The following is a 17,271-nucleotide window of genomic DNA, read 5'->3' on the forward strand; positions in this document are numbered from 1 at the left end:
ACAGGGGGCAGCGCTGCCGGGGGCGGAGGGCGCGGGGGCGGGATTTCGAGAAACTTAAGTGCGGCCCCAGGGTCAGCTGGGGCCGGAGAGGTCCGAGGGGCACCGGAGGCCGCTGCGCGCGGTATCTCGGTGCTGGAGAAGCGGAGGCGGGGCGGGGGTCCCGGCGGTGGGAGACCAGTCGGATCAGGGCGTGGCTTGGAACTCGGCGACGGATTGGACGCCAGGAAGCGAGGGGGGTGGGGCCGGGTGGGGGCGCGGACCCTGAGACCACCCGGAGCTGTGCCCAGGCTGCGCGAGGTCACGGCGGGAATTCTGGTGCAGTGAGTGACTCAGCCCCCGGAAGGCTCTAAACTGCGTGCGTGTGAGGTGGGCGAGGACGGGGGCGGGGGTCCCGCGCCGGAAGTGGAGGGGCGACCCAGAGGCCGTGAGGCCGGGAGGAAATGGGGGGGCTGCGGTTCCGGGAGACCCTGTCTTTACCGCGGCTGCAGAGGCGGGGTTCCCCCAGGTGGCGGAGACGGGGCGGGGCTCCCCCAGGTGGCGGGGGGCGGGGCGCCGCGCCCAGGCAGGGACAGGGGCGGGACCCCGCCTCCCGTGCTCTCTCGGCTGCCCGCGCTCAGCGCACCGGACGCTCCTCCGCTCCTGCGGTGGTCACCAGGCTATGGGTCTGGGGCCTACCCCGACCCTCCGGGAGGCCGCCCCGTCTGCGGCGTGACGGGCGGCCCAGGTGAGGCGGGTACTGACGGTGGTGGGTGGGCGCGGGTCCCAGGGAGGGCGCGGCACGTGCCTGTGAGGCCCGGGCACCGCCCCCTCCTCCCCTCTGTCCCAGCTCCTCCTCCAGCCCAGGGGCGCCCGCCCGCCCGCCACCGCCTTCCTGACCGCCCCCTTTGTCTGGGAGGCCGCCAGGGTCCTCCGTCCCACTCGTAATGGCCCGATGCCCCGCCCGCTGTGGGAGCACTCGCGCCCAAAACCCGCCGCCCAACTTCTGGGGCTGCATAGCTGTCCACTCTGGTCGACCTGGTCACTGATGTAGGAAAGAAAAAATTCTTGAGACGTCTTTGGTGCAAGAAGGTGGTTTTATTAAAGCACGGGGACAGAACCCGTGGGCAGAAAGAAGTGCACTGGGGTCTTGAGGAGTGGCCCATTATATACTTTCAAGTTGGGAGGGGGTTAGGGATCCCTGAGTCTCTAAAGAATTCTGGAAGCAAGGTTTCCAGGACCTTGAGGGGGAAAGGTCATTTATTACCGTCTAATAAAACCTTAGTCATGAGACCCTTCCAATGTATGTTGGTGGGCCATATGCTTGGGGGATGATTGCCAACATGCATCTTGGGCTTAGAGATAAAGGAAATTTCCAAAGGAATGTTTATATGTTAAAGTAGACCTACAGGATCCTGGGTTGGGGGGGGGGGGGTCGGGCTAGGATTGTCTTTTGCCCTTAGCAAAGTATTAACATCGAGGCAGTTGGGTCCCTAGAGGAATGTCACTCTGCCTGTTTCAAGGACTTGTCAATGGGCTCTAGGTAGTAGGGAAATTTAATAATTTTTTCTTCTGCCTTTGTTTCCCACATTATTCCCCCCTGAACAGTTTTGACCCTTAAATCTTTAAGGTTGCTGAGGGTGGAAGGTCTCATCTTCTGCCACTTCTTCCTGCTGAATAGGGGCATAGAGATGCCCCTACCTATGGGTCAACATTGGTCAGTTGTGGCTTATATAGATATAGGAGTTACAAAAGGCATAGGCAGCTGAATCCAAGGGAGACTGCATGTGTGGATCTTTCTGAGTGGAAGGGATCATCTCTTGGCTTGAAGTTATAGCAGCGAAGGTGTCTTGGCACCAAGTGGAGAGACATGGGAGAAAACAGCAAAACATGATAAGTCCAACAAAAAGAAAAGCCCAAATAAGAGTCCTTCGATAGTTGACAAAAATCCTCTTCCAGTCCAGAAGTTTAACCAATCATTAAAGGAAAGAGAGGGATCATCTAAAGGGCCAATGTGAGTATTCATATCAGAAACCCAGAAATATTTTGTGGTAATCTGGAACGTATATACAGCATTCTGTTTTTATGATAGCCGAAGTTTCACCTTGTGTAGCAGTTAAAACATCTAATGCCATGCTATTATGTAAAACTGCCTTACACGTTTGTGTTACTTCAGTATTTAGTAGAGAAATGCTATTTTGAGTGTCATTTAGGGCTTTGACCATGTACTTATTAAGAGCTTCCATGTGCCAAACAACACCCTCTGGTCCCAAAGAGGGAACAAAAATGAATGTTAGATGGTCATACCAATGAAACACAGAACGCGTCCACTGTTGGGTTAAATTTAGAAGGTTGGCTGGGTTGGTAATGGTTTTAAGAATGCGTCCGTGCATCCAGGCAAAACCTAGTACAGTGGCCTATCCAGCCTGGGGGAAGCCGTGGACACAAGTTAGAGCCGCATAGCCATTGGGTCCCGTTAGGAGACAGTCATCTAATTCTGGGCCTCCTTTAACTGCAGTCAAGATATCAAGGGTATTCAGTTTTGGAGGGCCATCTTTTGAATTTGTGTAATAAAAGACAGCCCGTTGTCACTTTATAGGGATGAAGGGAGTCCAAATCTACAGACAGTTTCTCTTAGCAAAGTTTTTTGCCCCCTCCGTGGCCTTTTTACCCAAATCAGGAGCCTGGTGTAAGCCCTGTGTTACCTTCCCTTGCTTATTTTTGGGTATAAAGATTTTTCCCTCATTGTTAACAAGCCAATCCTGTACATTTCTTGGTCTGAATAGGCTGGACTTAAGGACTTTTTTGGAGTTAAGACTGGTAAAAGCCTTATATTTGTTTATTTTGTTTGCCTGCTTTGGCTGCACAGTCTACCAAATTGTTTCCTTTAGATTCTAAGGTCATATTCTTTGATATCCTTTGAGGTGAATTACAGTTACCTCCTGAGGTAGGTGTACAGCCTCAAGAAGAGTCCTAATTTCGGGCGCCGGGGTGGCTTAGTTGGTTAAGCGACTGCCTTCGGCTCAGGTCATGATCCTGGAGTCCCGGGATCGAGTCCCGCATCGGGCTCCCTGCTCAGCAGGGAGTCTGCTTCTCCCTCTGACCCTCTTCCCTCTCGTGCTCTCTATCTCTCATTCTCTCTCTCTCAAATAAATAAATAAAATCTTTAAAAAAAAAAAGAAGAGTCCTAATTTAAGGCCCATATTTGATTGGGGAGTTATAGCTTGATAATAATCCCCTTTCCTTCCAAATCGCTCTGTGGGCATGTAGGACTAGGAAAGCATATTTGGAGTCAGTACAAGTATTACTTTTTAAGGTTTTGGCAATTGCAGGCATGAGTGAGCACTATAGCATACCCAGCTTTTCTTAATTCCTTTTTCCATGAAACTATTGCCATCAGCAAACCAACTGTCATCTGCATTTTTGAAAGGGGAATCTTTTAAATCTGGTTGACTAGAATAAACAAGATCAGTAACCTCTAAACAGTTATGCTCTATAGAGAGGCACGATGATCAGGTCCAGGCATATGGGTAGCTGGGTTTAAAGTTTGACAGGTTTTAAGTATTATTTCAGGCATATCTATAAGTGTAGCCTGGTATTTAATAAGTCGGCCTCCATCATCCATTGGTGACCTTTGGTCTCTAAGATATTCTGGAGCTGATGTGAAGTCCTTCTAGTCAGGGACTGTCCCATAGTGAGCTTTGAGGCGCCTTTTACCAGGAGGGCTACTGTATGCTTGGCTAAAGCCTTTGTTTGCAATTGTATCTAAACAGAGGTGACTTCTAGGATAAATATGACTATGAGGGATGAAGCCATCAAGAAGCCCTCTTTGTTTGAGGTCCAGTGTTAACAGTATCCTAATTATAAAGAATCACTGGCAAGTGGGAGAAGACTTGTCAAGAGATAAGGGCATCCCCAAGTGCATCATCCAATCCAATCATAAAGAAAGTGGAGTCACCCATTATCTCCACAAGCCTACGTAGTGGGATATGCTCTGGCTTTTAGGGAACGATTTCATCATCCCAGCCACATAGAATTGGTCAAGGTGCTAGTTGAGTTATATAATCATTGGGGAATCAATCCCATTTTCCAGTTGTTTAAATAATAATATGCCCGGGATGCCTGGGTGGCTCAGTTGGTTAAGCGACTGCCTTCGGCTCAGGTCATGATCCTCGAGTCCCGGGATCGAGTCCCGCATCGGGCTCCCTGCTCAGTGGGGAGTCTGCTCCTCCCTCTGACCCTTCCCCCACCATGTACTCTCTCTCTCTCTCTCTCTCATTCTCATTCTCTCAAATAAATAAATAAATCTTTAAAAAAAATAATATGCCCATGGGGTCCTGTTATTATCCCCACAGAATAACAAGCATGAAGATTGTCTATACGAGCTATTGTGGCAATTTTTCTCAAGTTTACCTCACATTGTCTGGCATAGGTAAACAACAAACATTGAAAGACAATCAGATCTAGAATTTAACATCTACAAAGGTGTGTTATTGGAACATGATTTTTCTCTCTAAAATAACCCTTATTTCCAAAGATAGCCAAATCAAGACTAATTTGTAAGTCCAATTTTAACAAACTTGACCTAATTATTTATATAAGCTCAGCAAGAATAGTGGTTGATCATATAGATCTTTTAGAATCTGTTTTGCTGGAACTTTTTATAAGGAATCTCTAGGTTGAACTTTTAGTAGCCTCTCCAGGCCAGAAGCCAAGCCAAGTGCTTGCCATCAGACATACCAGCAATACCTGTAGATGTGGGCGGATTCCTCTTCATGAGGTTCCCAAACTAACTGGAGATTCTTGCACCTGCCAGGAAGTGACATTCTTTACTTACCTGGTAAGGCTGCTGGGAACTCTGTAAGCAAGGTATCAGGCCAACATTTCCAAGGGGCTTTATGGTTCCAGGTTTCAAAATTGGACTTACAAATTAGTCTTGATTTGGCTATCTTTGGAAATAAGGGTTATTTTATTTTATTTTATTTTTAAAATATTTTATTTATTTATTTGAGAGAGAGAGAGTGAGAGAGAGCACATGAGAGGGGGGAGGGTCAGAAGGAGAAGCAGACTCCCTGCCGAGCAGGGAGCCCGATGCGGGACTCGATCCTGGGACTCCAGGATCATGACCTGAGCTGAAGGCAGTCGCTTAACCAACTGAGCCACCCAGGCGCCCAATAAGGGTTATTTTAGAGAGAAAAATCATGTTCCAATAACACACCTTTGTGGATGTTAAATTCTAGATCTGATTGTCTTTAAATGTTTGTTGTTTACCTATGCTAGACAATGTGAGGTAAACTTGAGAAAAATTGCCACAATAGCTCGTATAGACAATCTTCATGCTTGTTATTCTGTGGGGATAATAACAGGACCCCATGGGCCCGTTCTTTTTTTTTTTTTAAGATTTTATTTATCTGAGAGAGAGAGAGCACACACAGGAGAAGGGGGGAGGGACAGAGGGAAAGGGAGAAGCAGACTCCCCGCTGAGCAGGGAGCCTGACGTGGGACTCGATCCCAGGACCCTGAGATCATGATCTGAGCCAAAGGCAGATGCTCAACCGACTGAGCCACCCAGGTGCCCCAGTCAACCTTAGTTTCTTAAAGCTGTTTGGTCATATCTGAGTCTATGCCTGTCTCTCTCAAATATGACATTCCAGTCAAAGCCTTGGTAAAATAACCAATATTTCCAATGGTGTCCTGTTAAAAGGAGAACGATGCTTATTAAACTTATGCAAATAACTATGATTGCCATGGAAGAAAGAATACTTACTGAGACCTTTTTAATTTCAGAGGGTTCAGGTAGAGAGAAAAGTTAAATATGTGAATTTGTTCACAAATGAATACTTTTATCACATTTCTGTAAGTCATAGATATCTTAAAAGAAAGTTTCCTTAATCTGGAAGAGTAAACATTAGAGAACCAGCAATGTTTCAAACAAGTGTCACAAAACTATAATCATCTTTTTAGTTCATTTAGTACCATGTTACTAGTTCTTATTTCATTTGAATGCAGCTTTTTAGTTAGTTCTGGAAATTCTTACCCATTTCAGTTTTGATCTTAAAGATATTAAATTCCTGTATTTGTCCTCAAAGTCCTTTTTATGAATCTCCTTGAAGACGAAACTCAATTTTTTTAAAGATTTTATTTTATTTATTTGAGAGAGAGAGAGCATGAGGGGAGGAAGGGTCAGAGGGAGAAGCAGACTCCCCGCCAAGCAGGGAGCTCGATATGGGACACTATCCCGGGACTCCAGGATCATGACCTGAGCCGAAGGCAGTCACTTAACCGACTGAGCCACCCAGGGGCCCCGAAGATGAAACTCATTTTGCAAGAGAATAAGAAAAACTATAAATGACAGAAACTCAGAAATGGACATTGTTTGTTTGTTTTTTTTTAAAGATTTTATTTATTTATTTGACAGAGAGAGAGACAGCGAGAGCGGGAACACAAGCAGGGGGAGTGGGAGAGGGAGAAGCAGGCTTCCCGCCGAGCAGGGAGCCCGATGCGGGGCTCGATCCCAGGACCCTGGGATCATGACCTGAGCCGAAGGCAGATGCTTAACCGACTGAGCCACCCAGGCACCCCAGAAATGGACATTGTTAATAATCTGATATGAGAGTTCATTATGATGCAATTGACAAGGAAACTCAGTTATTTCTGTGACATATAACACTTCAATAGCCAGAATATCGAATGATGTTGACCTTATACCAGAACGTAACATACCAAACAAATAGGCCTAATTAGTCAATGAGATTTTGTTCACGATTTCAATCTTGGGGAAGTTTGTTAAAACCTTACAAAGTTTTAAAGCACATGCCTAAGTAGGATTAGGGATGGTCAGGGCGCCTGAGTGGCTCAGTGGGTTAAGCATCTGTCCTGGGATTGAGCCCTGCATCCCTGCATCCTGGGCTCTCTGTTCAGCGGGGAGCCTGCTTCTGCCTCTCCCTCTGCCTGCACTCTGCCTACTTGTGCTCTCTGTCAAGTGAATGAATAAAACCTTAAAAAAAAAATCCTGGGGCGCCTGGGTGGCTCAGTCATTGGGTGTCTGCCTTTGGCTCAGGTCATGATCCCAGGGTCCTGGGATCAAGTCCCACGTCGGGCTCCCTGCTCCATGGGAAGCCTGCTTCTCCCTCTCCCACTGCCCCTGCTTGTGTTCCCTCTCTCGCTGTGTCTCTCTCTGTCAAATAAATAAATAAAATCTTAAAAAAAAATCCATTCATTCAATCTTAGTCCATCCTGACCACACCTAAAATTTTTCCAAAGATTTCCCATCACAAACCTTCTACAGCTTTCCTTTGCATTCAGATTTTGTCCCAAGCCATTTCTTTCTAAACAACCAGTTTCATTTAGGACAAAATTACCTTCTTTTACCTTCAACAAAAATGTATTTCCAATCCTGATATCTTTCTTTCATATGCAGAGTTGCTTTTCTTATTTCCATCAGTCTTAATTACAGTTAGAATTTTTCACTCTTAGAAACCTTAGTCTCGGGGCACCTGGGTGGCTCAGTCCGTTAAGCGACTGCCTTCGGCTCAGGTCATGGTCCCAGGGTCCTGGGATCGCCTGCTTCTCCCTCTCTTCCCCACTTGTGCTTTCTCTCGCTATCTCTTTCTCTCTCAAATAAATGAATAAAATCTTAAAAAAAAAAAAGGAAAGAAAAAAAGAAACCTTAGTCTCCAGTGAAAACTAAGTAGTAACCAATTGTGAGCTGTTTCACCAGAACTCTTTAGACAGCAACTTTATGAACTGGTTAAGCACAAAGCATGTTTACCAACAGACCCAAATATTCTTTGTTTCTTTGCAATAAGAAGTTAAAAGCATAAATCTATGTCAGTTATCAATGATTTAGCACTTTATCCTATTTGGAAAAGACCTAGATGTCCAATGAATTTAATCCCATTTATCATCCAAGCAAAGCTTTAAAGTTTCAGGTTCTCAAAGACTTTGAAAGCTATCTTAACAATTACCTATGAAAACTTTGATGAGACAGACAACCATCATTTTTGTCATCTTTTTGCTAACAAATTGCAAGAGATAACATGAACTTATTTGACCTCCAGTAAGCCTAGATAGAATAAATGTTTCACATTTAGTGCTGACAACTTGAAAAGACCTATCTTAATTAAACCAACAAACTTAACTTAGTTTAAATACTGAATTATGTTCCACCTGGATCCTTCCCATTGTCGAATTTTACCTGAGATACTGGTGGAGAAATCAGGAGTGGGTGGTGTTAGGTCCAGGGGGTGCTCTTCTTCACTCCTTGATAGTGAGGGTAGGAGGAGAAGCCTCCTTGATAGTGAGGGTAGGAGGAGAAGCCAGTGGTGCTGGAGGCACGGAGCATGGTATAGAAGCCAGTGATGTAGGCCACACCCAAGGTGGTGCGAAAACAAGAGGAGGGGGAGGGGAAGGCAGAAGAGGCAAAGTGCTCCTAGAAGACCCAGAAAGGGTTCCCAGTTCTAGAGGTCATCATCTCCAACAGAGGAGCAAACACCATGTTTTCCCGCCAACAAGGGGGAACAGGCAGCCCGTGTCAGACCAGAGAAGACAGGGAATTTCCATGAAACAAAGGGAGTTTTGGCAGCTACTTGGGAATATTCCTTAAAGTACCCCGTCCCAAGGCGGAGTAAGCACAGTTGGCTCTAGTTATAGCCATTAACCCGGGAAATGAGTGAGGGAGAAGCCCCTACATCTATTAGGAGGAGGAACAGTGAGAGAGTCAGAGTCCCCTTTGCTAGGGATGGCCTGCGTTTCCTCCAGCAACCTGGGTTTATTTGGAGAAGGCCTGTTTAGATAATTATCATCCAATATGTCAGGGGGAGTTCGCTAGTCAACACGTTCGGGCAAATACAATCTGCAAGAGGCCCTTAGGTCGGGGTCCCGGTGTAGAGCAATGAAGGCCTAGGTATGAGCAATGAAGGTACCCTAGGTCCATCTACCCTATTTCCTGCAGAAAAGATCTGACAGATCCCACGGAGGCCATGCAGGGTTACAGGAGCCCAGTCCTTTCCTAAGTTTTGCAGTCTGAATTGTTTCCAGTGGGTTAAAAGGCACCCCAAAGGAGAGTCCTTGGGAACTGAAGAGAAGGTCCATTACCTAGAAAATTCCCCACCCTCCCCCCCACCCCTGACTCCCAGGTATCGTCCCATGCACAGGGTATGTCAGAGGTTCCTGGTGTCAAAGTCCCCCAAACAAAATGACCACCACCACCGTTAAAGGCCCCTGTCGGAGGGATGCTAGTGTCCCCCTGCTTCCCCATTGCATCCTAGGCTACAGATGGGTGCCTGGCATATGAACTGAAATACCATGCCTTGAAGGTCGTACTGTCAAGGTCACACCTTATTTTACCTTGCCTTTAAGAACCTGCCATTTTTATCCCATGGAGAACACTAGAAAAGTTTTACAAGGGGAAATTGCCAAATTTTGTAGTTTAAGTAGTTATTAGAGGACAATGACGGAAAATGGTAAACATAGAAATCCATCATGATCTAAGCAACATTCCAACACATGTAGTCCTTATAGCCAACTTCCCTAGGAAACAGTCCCAGTTGGGTTTTAATTCAATCGGGTACTGGTTGTGGCCGGCTCCCAGTGGAGGTCCCATGGCCAGAAGTGGCTAGACCAGGGATGTGAAAGGGGTCACATTAGATCAATCAGGAGTAAACCTCACATGGGAGTCTTAAGATTGGCAGCCGTCCTGGTGACTTAGGTGGCTGTCCCATGCCCAAGACAGACAACTTTGCATAAGGTCAGGAATAAAGAGAGGGCATCAAGTGTCTGGGTCTTATTACCATTCCGGCCAGGTACTAACTTCCAGCCAAAAGGCAGACTTTCTCCTCCCCTTAGAGTAGCCACCGGCTAGAGGATTGCAGCCTGAGCAATCGACATGCAAGTGTTCCAATAAGACCATGCTCCTTGAAGGGCCCCTGGAATGAAAGTAAAGGAAGAGGAGAGAAAAGTACTCACCAAGTTTGCACCAGGGCTCAGAGTCCAGTGTGACTCTGGACTCAAAGCCCTACGTTGGGCACCATATGATGTAGGAAAGAATGTTAGGCTTCAAAGCCGACGGCCAAGAAAAGAATTCTTGCGACGTCTTTGGCGCAAAAAGGTGGTTTTATTAAAGCCCGGGGACAGGACCCGTGGGCAGAAGGAGCTGCACCGGGGTCATGAGGGGTGGCCCATTGTATACTTTCAAGTTGGGAGGGGGTTAGGGATCCCTAAGTCTCATAGGAATTCTGGAAGCAAGGTTTCCAGGACCTTGAGGGGGCTAGCTCTTGTTGGGGAAAGGTCATTTATTACCGTCTGATGAAACCTTAGTCATGAGACCCTTCCGATGTATGTTGGTGGGCCATATGCTTGGGGGATGATTGCCAACACATACCTTGGAGGATAGAGATAAAGGAAATTTCCAAAGGAATGTTTATATGTAAAGTAGACTTACAGGATCCTGGGGTCGAGGGCGGGGGGTGTCGGGCTAGGATTGACTTTTGCCCTTAGCAAAGTATTAAGATCGAGACAGTTGGGTCCCCAGAGGAATGTCACTCTGCCTGTTTCAAGGACTTATCAATGGGCTGTAGGTAGTAAGGAAATTTAATAATTTTTCTTCTGCCTTTGTTTCCCACATCACCCACCACCGCCACTTTACCCTGAGGCATCTGAGTTCGAGACCCTTGCCCTTCCTGTCTTGACCCTCCCTTCTGGCTGCTGCTTCTTCCTGGGTCCTTCCAACAAATGCCACCTGCATTGACCTCTCCCTCTGTGCCCCCAGATGGTCACCATGGGCCAGTGCTACTACAATGAGACCATCGGCTTCTTCTACAACAACAGTGGCAAGGAGCTCAGCTCCCACTGGCGGCCCAAGGATGTGGTTGTGGTGGCCCTGGGGCTGACTGTCAGCGTGCTGGTGCTGCTGACCAACTTGCTGGTTATCGCAGCCATTGCCTCCAACCGCCGCTTCCACCAGCCCATTTACTACCTGCTCGGCAACCTGGCCGCAGCCGACCTCTTTGCTGGTGTGGCCTACCTCTTCCTCATGTTCCACACAGGCCCTCGCACCGCCCGGCTCTCGCTGGAGGGCTGGTTCGTGCGGCAGGGCCTGCTGGACACGAGCCTGACCGCCTCGGTGGCCACCCTGCTAGCCATCGCCGTGGAGCGGCACCGCAGCGTGATGGCCGTGCAGCTGCACAGCCGCCTGCCCCGCGGCCGTGTCGTCCTGCTCATCGTGGGGGTGTGGGTGGCCGCGCTGGGCCTGGGGCTGCTGCCCGCCCACTCGTGGCACTGCCTCTGTGCCCTGGACCGCTGCTCACGCATGGCCCCCCTGCTCAGCCGCTCCTACCTGGCTGTCTGGGCCCTGTCCAGCCTGCTTGTCTTCCTGCTCATGGTGGCTGTCTACACCCGCATTTTCTTCTATGTGAGGCGGAGGGTGCAGCGCATGGCGGAGCACGTCAGCTGCCACCCCCGCTACCGAGAGACCACACTCAGCCTGGTCAAGACCGTTGTCATTATCCTGGGTGAGTGAGTGCCCTCAGCTGGCCCAGGGTTGCAGGAACCCTGCTGCCCCCCGACTCCCACGAGACATGGGAGGGGATCATTTGGGTGGGGAATGTTCTCCAAGGAGGTGACATTTGAGCAGAGACCTGAATGCTGGGGAAGGGAAGAGTTCCAGGCCGAGGGAACAGAAGGTGAGAGCCCCGCAGGACCGGGCCAAATGCCCCCAAATAAGAAGAGGAGGAGGAGGCCCAAGTGGCTGGAGAGAAGCAGGAGAGGTGGTCAGCACTGCCTCGAGGGCACAGGCAAGAGTCAGATTTTGTTCTGAGTTCCATGGGAAGCCCTCCCGAGTTCTGAGCAGGGAGCGATAAGGTCAGTCTGGCTGTAGAGTGGTCTGAGTGGGGGAGGCGACACGTGCATCCCGCGAGGATACACGCCCCTACCCCAAGAACAAGGAGTGACTCTTCCCCATGACCCCTCTTTCCCCCACCTGGTAACTGGCCTGTCCCACAGTGACCTCCTTTCCCCCACAGAACAAATCTCCATGTAGAAATGTCCAGCGCCCTGTCTACCATGTACCAGTCAGGAAAGGCATCCCTTTCTGGCAGACACATCAGAGAAAGCTGTCAGGCTGCTGTGGCCCTGCAAACTACACAGCTATTGTCTGAGCTCTGGAGGACCCCCCGCCCCAGCCCTGAGCTCTGAGCTGTGGGTGCTGGGCCCCCAGAGCTGGCCCCACTCACCTCAGGCTCCATCCTGCAGGGGCGTTCGTGGTCTGCTGGACGCCAGGCCAGGTGGTGCTGCTCCTGGACGGTCTGGGCTGCAAGTCCTGCAACGTTCTGGCCGTGGAGAAGTATTTCCTACTCTTGGCTGAGGCCAACTCACTGGTCAATGCCGTGGTGTACTCATGCCGAGATGCTGAGATGCGCCGCACCTTCCGCCGCCTCCTCTGCGGTCTGTGCCTTCGCCGGTCCACCCACGAGTCTGCCCGCTATGCACCCTCCACCCGAACAGGTGCCAGCACTCGCATCATGCTTCCAGAGAATGGCCACCCCCTGATGGACTCCACCCTTTAGCCAGCCTGGGACTTCAGTGGGGTGCTGCACATGCCACAGTATAGCCCCCGCCTGCTTGCAAACGCACCGGGCTCTACCTAAGCTGCAGGACAGATCCTCAGTCTGCCGTGGCACGACGCCCCTGCCAGCCTTCCCCAGGCCCACAGCTCTGCCTGCCCCCGAGGCCCGGGGGTTTGGGGTCATCTCTAAATGCCCAGGAGAGAGTCAGAGGGGGTTCAGGAATCGGCTCTTCAATCATCTCAGGTTGTGGAGTTTTCTAACTGACACTTTCTATCTTTACTGCACATCCCTGGTAAACCCTGTGGACCGCTTCCTCCTCTGTGGTAGTGTGGGTGCTAAAGATGGGGGACATGAGGGCTCTCTCAGGCCACTCTGCCCAGTGCGACAGGGTGACAAGGATGGCCCATGGATGCACCATCTGCCCGAAGCTGATTCTTTAGGGGCACAGACTGAGGGGTGCTGAGCATGAGCTGGGAAAAGGTTTGTGGCCCCTTGCAGCCTCTGGGGTCTTGCCTGTCCCAATTAGAATTGAGGGGAGTCTGTGGGGAGAGCATATGATGTAAGGAGTAAACCTTTTTTTCCACTGAGGTCTCCAGAGCATTTTCTGTCATCAACTCAGATAGTCCCTCTGTCCCTGTGTTCCAGAATTTTCCGCCTCAGCTCGGGCTAGGCTGGGATCTCCTCAGCCCTGTTCTCTTTCCTCTTGAGCTCTGCACGGCTGTTACTCCATCTCTTTCTCTCTCTTTAAATCCTGTACACAACGTGGGACTTGACCTCATAACCGCTAGGTCAAGAGTGGCAGGCTCTACTGACAGCCAGCCAGGCGCCCCTCTCCATCTCTCTTGTTGGAGGTCTTGCATCCGTTCTGTGTGTCCCCCTGCCTCTAACTCCCCGCCCCCATCTGTCTCTGTCCTCTGGAGCCCACAGTGGTCTCTGACCTGCGTGAGCCCTCTTTCTCCTGCCTGCCCTTTCGTCTGGGTCTGGGTTATTAACAGTCAGGCGTGTCCATCCCATTGCGCACCCCACCACCTACATCCATCCATACCTACGGGCCAGGGGGAGTGGAGCCCGTGAAGCAAATACTGCAGGATGCAGAATTTGAGAGCTGCCATTTCTCAAACTCCTCGGATGTGCCTGGCACACTGATAAGCACTGTAGGTGCATTATTTAATCATTACTTGCATCTTGTGGTGCAGATGCACACTTTGTGGCTCAGAGAGGTTGCAATCTGGCCTGTGGTTACACAGCTTCCAAAGGTCACAGAGCTGAATCAAGGGACTAGAGAGGCCCCTGGAGAAAGAGTTTTGGATCCCCACAATGTCCTAAGTTGGTCATGACCTCAGCCTGGTTTTCCTCACCTCACCCCACAGCCCCCCAAGTCTTCAGACATGCCATGATGAGCCCCCTCTCAGATGCTCATGGAGGCACCCTGCCAGGTACAGTGTAGACCAGAATCTGGATTCTCTGCTTCCACTTCACCAGGGAGGAGACAGGGTTATAGCTCTACTCAAGGTTCACATGCTAAATAACAGCTAGAATGTGGACTCAGGCCTCCCATTAGAGGCCAAATTCTTAAACCACTAAAGTACACATCGTGGAAGAACCAAAAACATCGAAGTCCTTCTACATTAAATGGGGCTAGGTTTCCCTTGGAGAAAACTTCCCCTGCCCTCAGACAGCTCTGTGTGGAGGCAAGAATGAACTGGGTTGCTGGGTACTTCAGGATCCAAGACGGACAGCAGGACTCCCAGGGCCTGAGGCCAGAATCTCCAGAGATGGTGACCCAAGCGAGCCCTGTACACCATGGGCCTGGGCATAGGACCATGAAGGATGCAGTCCTTGCCTCTGTGAAGCTCCAGGCCTATTGGACAGACAGACACTTTGGGTGCCAAAGCCAATTCCTATGGGGTGGGGACCCCGAAGTCCTCCCAAAAGCAGCTCTGTGTTTCACTTGCTCTTACATCAGCTTCCCCCAGGTTCTAACCCACACTCCTCCGGTCTCCTTTGGCATCTTGTCCCATTGGTTTTTCCCTCCCTTGTAGGTCTCTCCACCCTTCAAGCTTTGGTCCCTAAAGCTTTCAGTCCTATGTTCAGAGAACCACTGTTCTCTGAAGAACACCAAAATTACCCACAACTTTTACGCTTCCTGTGCAGGGCTGAAGTTTTGCGCAGGGCAACAGCTCTCCATGGGCCCCACAAGTTCTAGTACTTCCTCTAACTGGGGCCCAGTGTTGGGTTTCCTTAATCAGGGAGCTTTCAAAGTGGTTCCTAACACTGGCCCAAATCACTCATTTCCATTCCCTGCTGTCTTTTTTTTTTGGAGTTCTCCAATCCAATCACACCAGATGTTTTGAGTTTCCTCTCCAGCAGCAATGGGAAGAAGATGGGCCCTGCCCTAAAGGGTTCCCAGAGAGGCTGAGGACCCTTTATGAGACTGCATCTGGAATCTGCGCTCAAAGCAAACAGGCTCCAGCAGGTCCCAATGACTTTGGAGAAGTGATTCACGTCCAGTCCGTTCCTTTTCCCTCACACGACGATCCTTCTCTGACGGCATGAGTTCTAGTGGCCAGAAACAAAGACTTGTGGAGAGTCACCCTTACTTGGGGTACACCTCAGAGGAGACCCTCAGGAAGCATCCTTCAGTAGTTCAGTGACCGCGGGCTTGGGCATTCTAGGTCCAGATTGCGGTAAATGGAGAGAATGAATAAAACCGAGGTCATTTATAAGCCGGACCTTGAAAGGAGAATTGGTTTGTGCAGCTGAGAAAATCACTCAGCCACCGTCACCGCACACACCTGCACCCCTCGTGGAAAGTTCCAAGGGGAAGGGCCGGGAGGCTGGGAGCCCTAGTGACCCATCTGATGGGGCTGAGACTGAGGGGACCATTAGGGGACTGAGGAGGGCTCTGGGGCTCAAGGCTTCTGGAGATTAATGGTGGGTGTTGGTGGGGATCTGAGAATCGGATTTCTGAGAAGGAAGGGGTGGCTTGAAGGAAAAGTGGGGTACCCTGAGAAGTGGGGATTCGGAAGAGATGTGTGGGTTCCAGAGGAGGTGGCGGGATTTGAGATATGGGGACACTGAGGAAGAATGGAGACCTGTGGGGAGTGAAGGCTCTAAGGAGGAATGGGGGCTCAGGAGGAGTGGGAGCTCTGGTGGGGAGTAGAGGGCGCTGAGGAGATGGGGGTTCTCTGAGGAGACTTGAGCGTCTCTGAGGAAATGCGGGACCTCTCTGAGGAGGTGTGGGGGCTGTGAGGAGATGTGAGGGGCCCTACGACGGATTAAGGTCTCTAAGCAGGAATCAGTGCTCTGAGCAGGTGAGGGAGGAGGAGATATGGGGGTGGAAGGAGGAGGGTGTGGGTGCGAAGAGCTGTTGCCTCGGCAACTCCCAACCGGGTCCTGGGCCGTTGAAAGGGGCTGTTAGGGGCGTGCCCGTGGGCGGCGCGCGGCCTCCTGGCTGGCGGCGGTTGGCTGGAAGCGGTGGAGAGGGGTGGGGCTTGGGGCGCGCGCGCGCAGCGCGCGAGTGGCGGTGGTTGGCTGCGGCGCCCTTGTGAGCGCTCCAGGCCCGGCGGATCCCCCTCAGCGCTCTCCCGGCCCCACCGCCCATGGACTCCCCGCCGCGCCCGCAGCGCCCCGCGCCGCCTCCTCCGGCCCCGCGCCGCCCGCCGCCCGGGCCCCCTCCGGGCCCCGACACAGGCGAGGTCCTGCAGCAGATCATGGCCATCACCGACCAGAGCCTGGAAGAGGCGCAGGCCAGGTGCTGCGCGGGCTCGACGGGGGCGGGGCCACCCCAAGTCACGGCAGAGAAGGGGGCGGGCCCAGGGGCCAGGGCCAAGTTGGCAGGGGGCCCGAGGGGTGAGGAGGGTGCAGGGTGAGGGGGGGGGTGCATCTGTGGGCGGGGAGCGGGGAGGGGAGATGTGGGGCCTCGGGGAGGACTGAAGGGGATTTCTGAGGCCGAGGAGATTTATGAGGTCAAATGCGACGGATTGAAAGGCTTATGGGGCTAAGCAGCGGGTGATGGGTTTTAGGGGCCCATCCTGGGGCGAGAGGAATGGGCTTAAGGGGAGTGTGTGGATGGGGAGGTGTATGGTGAAAGGCGGTTTCGGGGTTTATGGAATGTAAGGGATAAGAGGAGAGCAGGGGGCTGTAAGGGCTGAGAGAGAGGATTTGTGAGGGATGGACCGCTAAACGGATGCATTAGTGGGACTTCTGAGGTGGGAAGTTTTGAGAGCAGATAATGGAGAGTGAGTTGTGGGCAGTGGGACTCAGGAATGAGGAGATGGGGGTGATTTGGTGTGTGAACCATCAGGAAAAGTTAGTAGGGGAGCTGGGTGGAAGGATGGAGAGCCGCCTTTGTGTTAACTGAGCATATATTTATTAGACACTCCCTGTGTGGGGGGCATCCAGCTGGGTGCTGACATAGTCCCCGCTCTCAAGCTCATAGGTAGAGGGAGAGAAAGTAAGTAGCAAAAACTAAGTACACATTGTGAGAAAACCTCGAAGAAAAGGAGTAGCATGCTATGGGAAGTCAGATGTGGAGAACACCCCACTTGCAGAGGCCCCGAGGTGGGAAAGAGCTGGACGAAAGCAGAGCCCGAGACTTCAAGTCCTGAGTTCAATTTGGAGAGAGGTTGGAACCAGACCACACGGGGCCCACAAGTCTCAGGAAGGAGTTTGGATTTTATTTCAATTGCAGTGAGAAGAATCAAAGCAGTTTTAAGACAACCTGTCCTGG

At 50.9% G+C, this 17,271-nt stretch overlaps 2 protein-coding genes across 4 annotated transcripts in view; both read left to right on the forward strand.

Annotated features, from left to right (window-relative positions):
- The first annotated feature begins 617 nt into the window (after positions 1–617).
- On the forward strand, positions 618–13,405 carry LPAR2 (lysophosphatidic acid receptor 2). The gene is made up of 3 exons (XM_028087169.2): positions 618–724; positions 10,745–11,486; positions 12,226–13,405. The coding sequence occupies exons 2-3, from the start codon at positions 10,745–10,747 to the stop codon at positions 12,537–12,539; spliced, it is 1,056 nt and encodes a 351-aa protein (XP_027942970.1). The 5' UTR covers positions 618–724; the 3' UTR covers positions 12,540–13,405.
- Positions 13,406–16,089: 2,684 nt separating this feature from the next.
- Positions 16,090–17,271, forward strand: part of PBX4 (PBX homeobox 4) — a 34,107-nt gene continuing 32,925 nt past the window's right edge. For all 3 annotated transcript variants that reach the window (XM_028087095.2, XM_088028829.1, XM_028087096.2), the window contains exon 1: positions 16,090–16,293. In XM_028087095.2, the coding sequence (XP_027942896.2) occupies positions 16,142–16,293 (152 nt within the window). In that variant the 5' untranslated portion in view covers positions 16,090–16,141. The remainder of the gene's footprint in view (positions 16,294–17,271) is intronic.

Source organism: Eumetopias jubatus, unplaced genomic scaffold, assembly GCF_037043125.1.
Source record: "Eumetopias jubatus isolate StellerSeaLion01/CBP00866 unplaced genomic scaffold, mEumJub1_p1.0 scaffold_1, whole genome shotgun sequence".
NCBI lineage: Eukaryota > Metazoa > Chordata > Mammalia > Carnivora > Otariidae > Eumetopias > Eumetopias jubatus.

What these genes read in the sequence shown, in the direction of transcription:
- LPAR2 (XM_028087169.2), top strand. Translation starts at nt 10,745, where the DNA reads ATGGTCACCATGGGCCAGTGCTACTACAATGAGACCATCGGCTTCTTC. An exon ending in GACCGTTGTCATTATCCTGG is followed by an intron (nt 11,487 to 12,225) that starts GTGAGTGAGTGC and finishes TCCATCCTGCAG; the next exon opens with GGGCGTTCGTGGTCTGCTGG.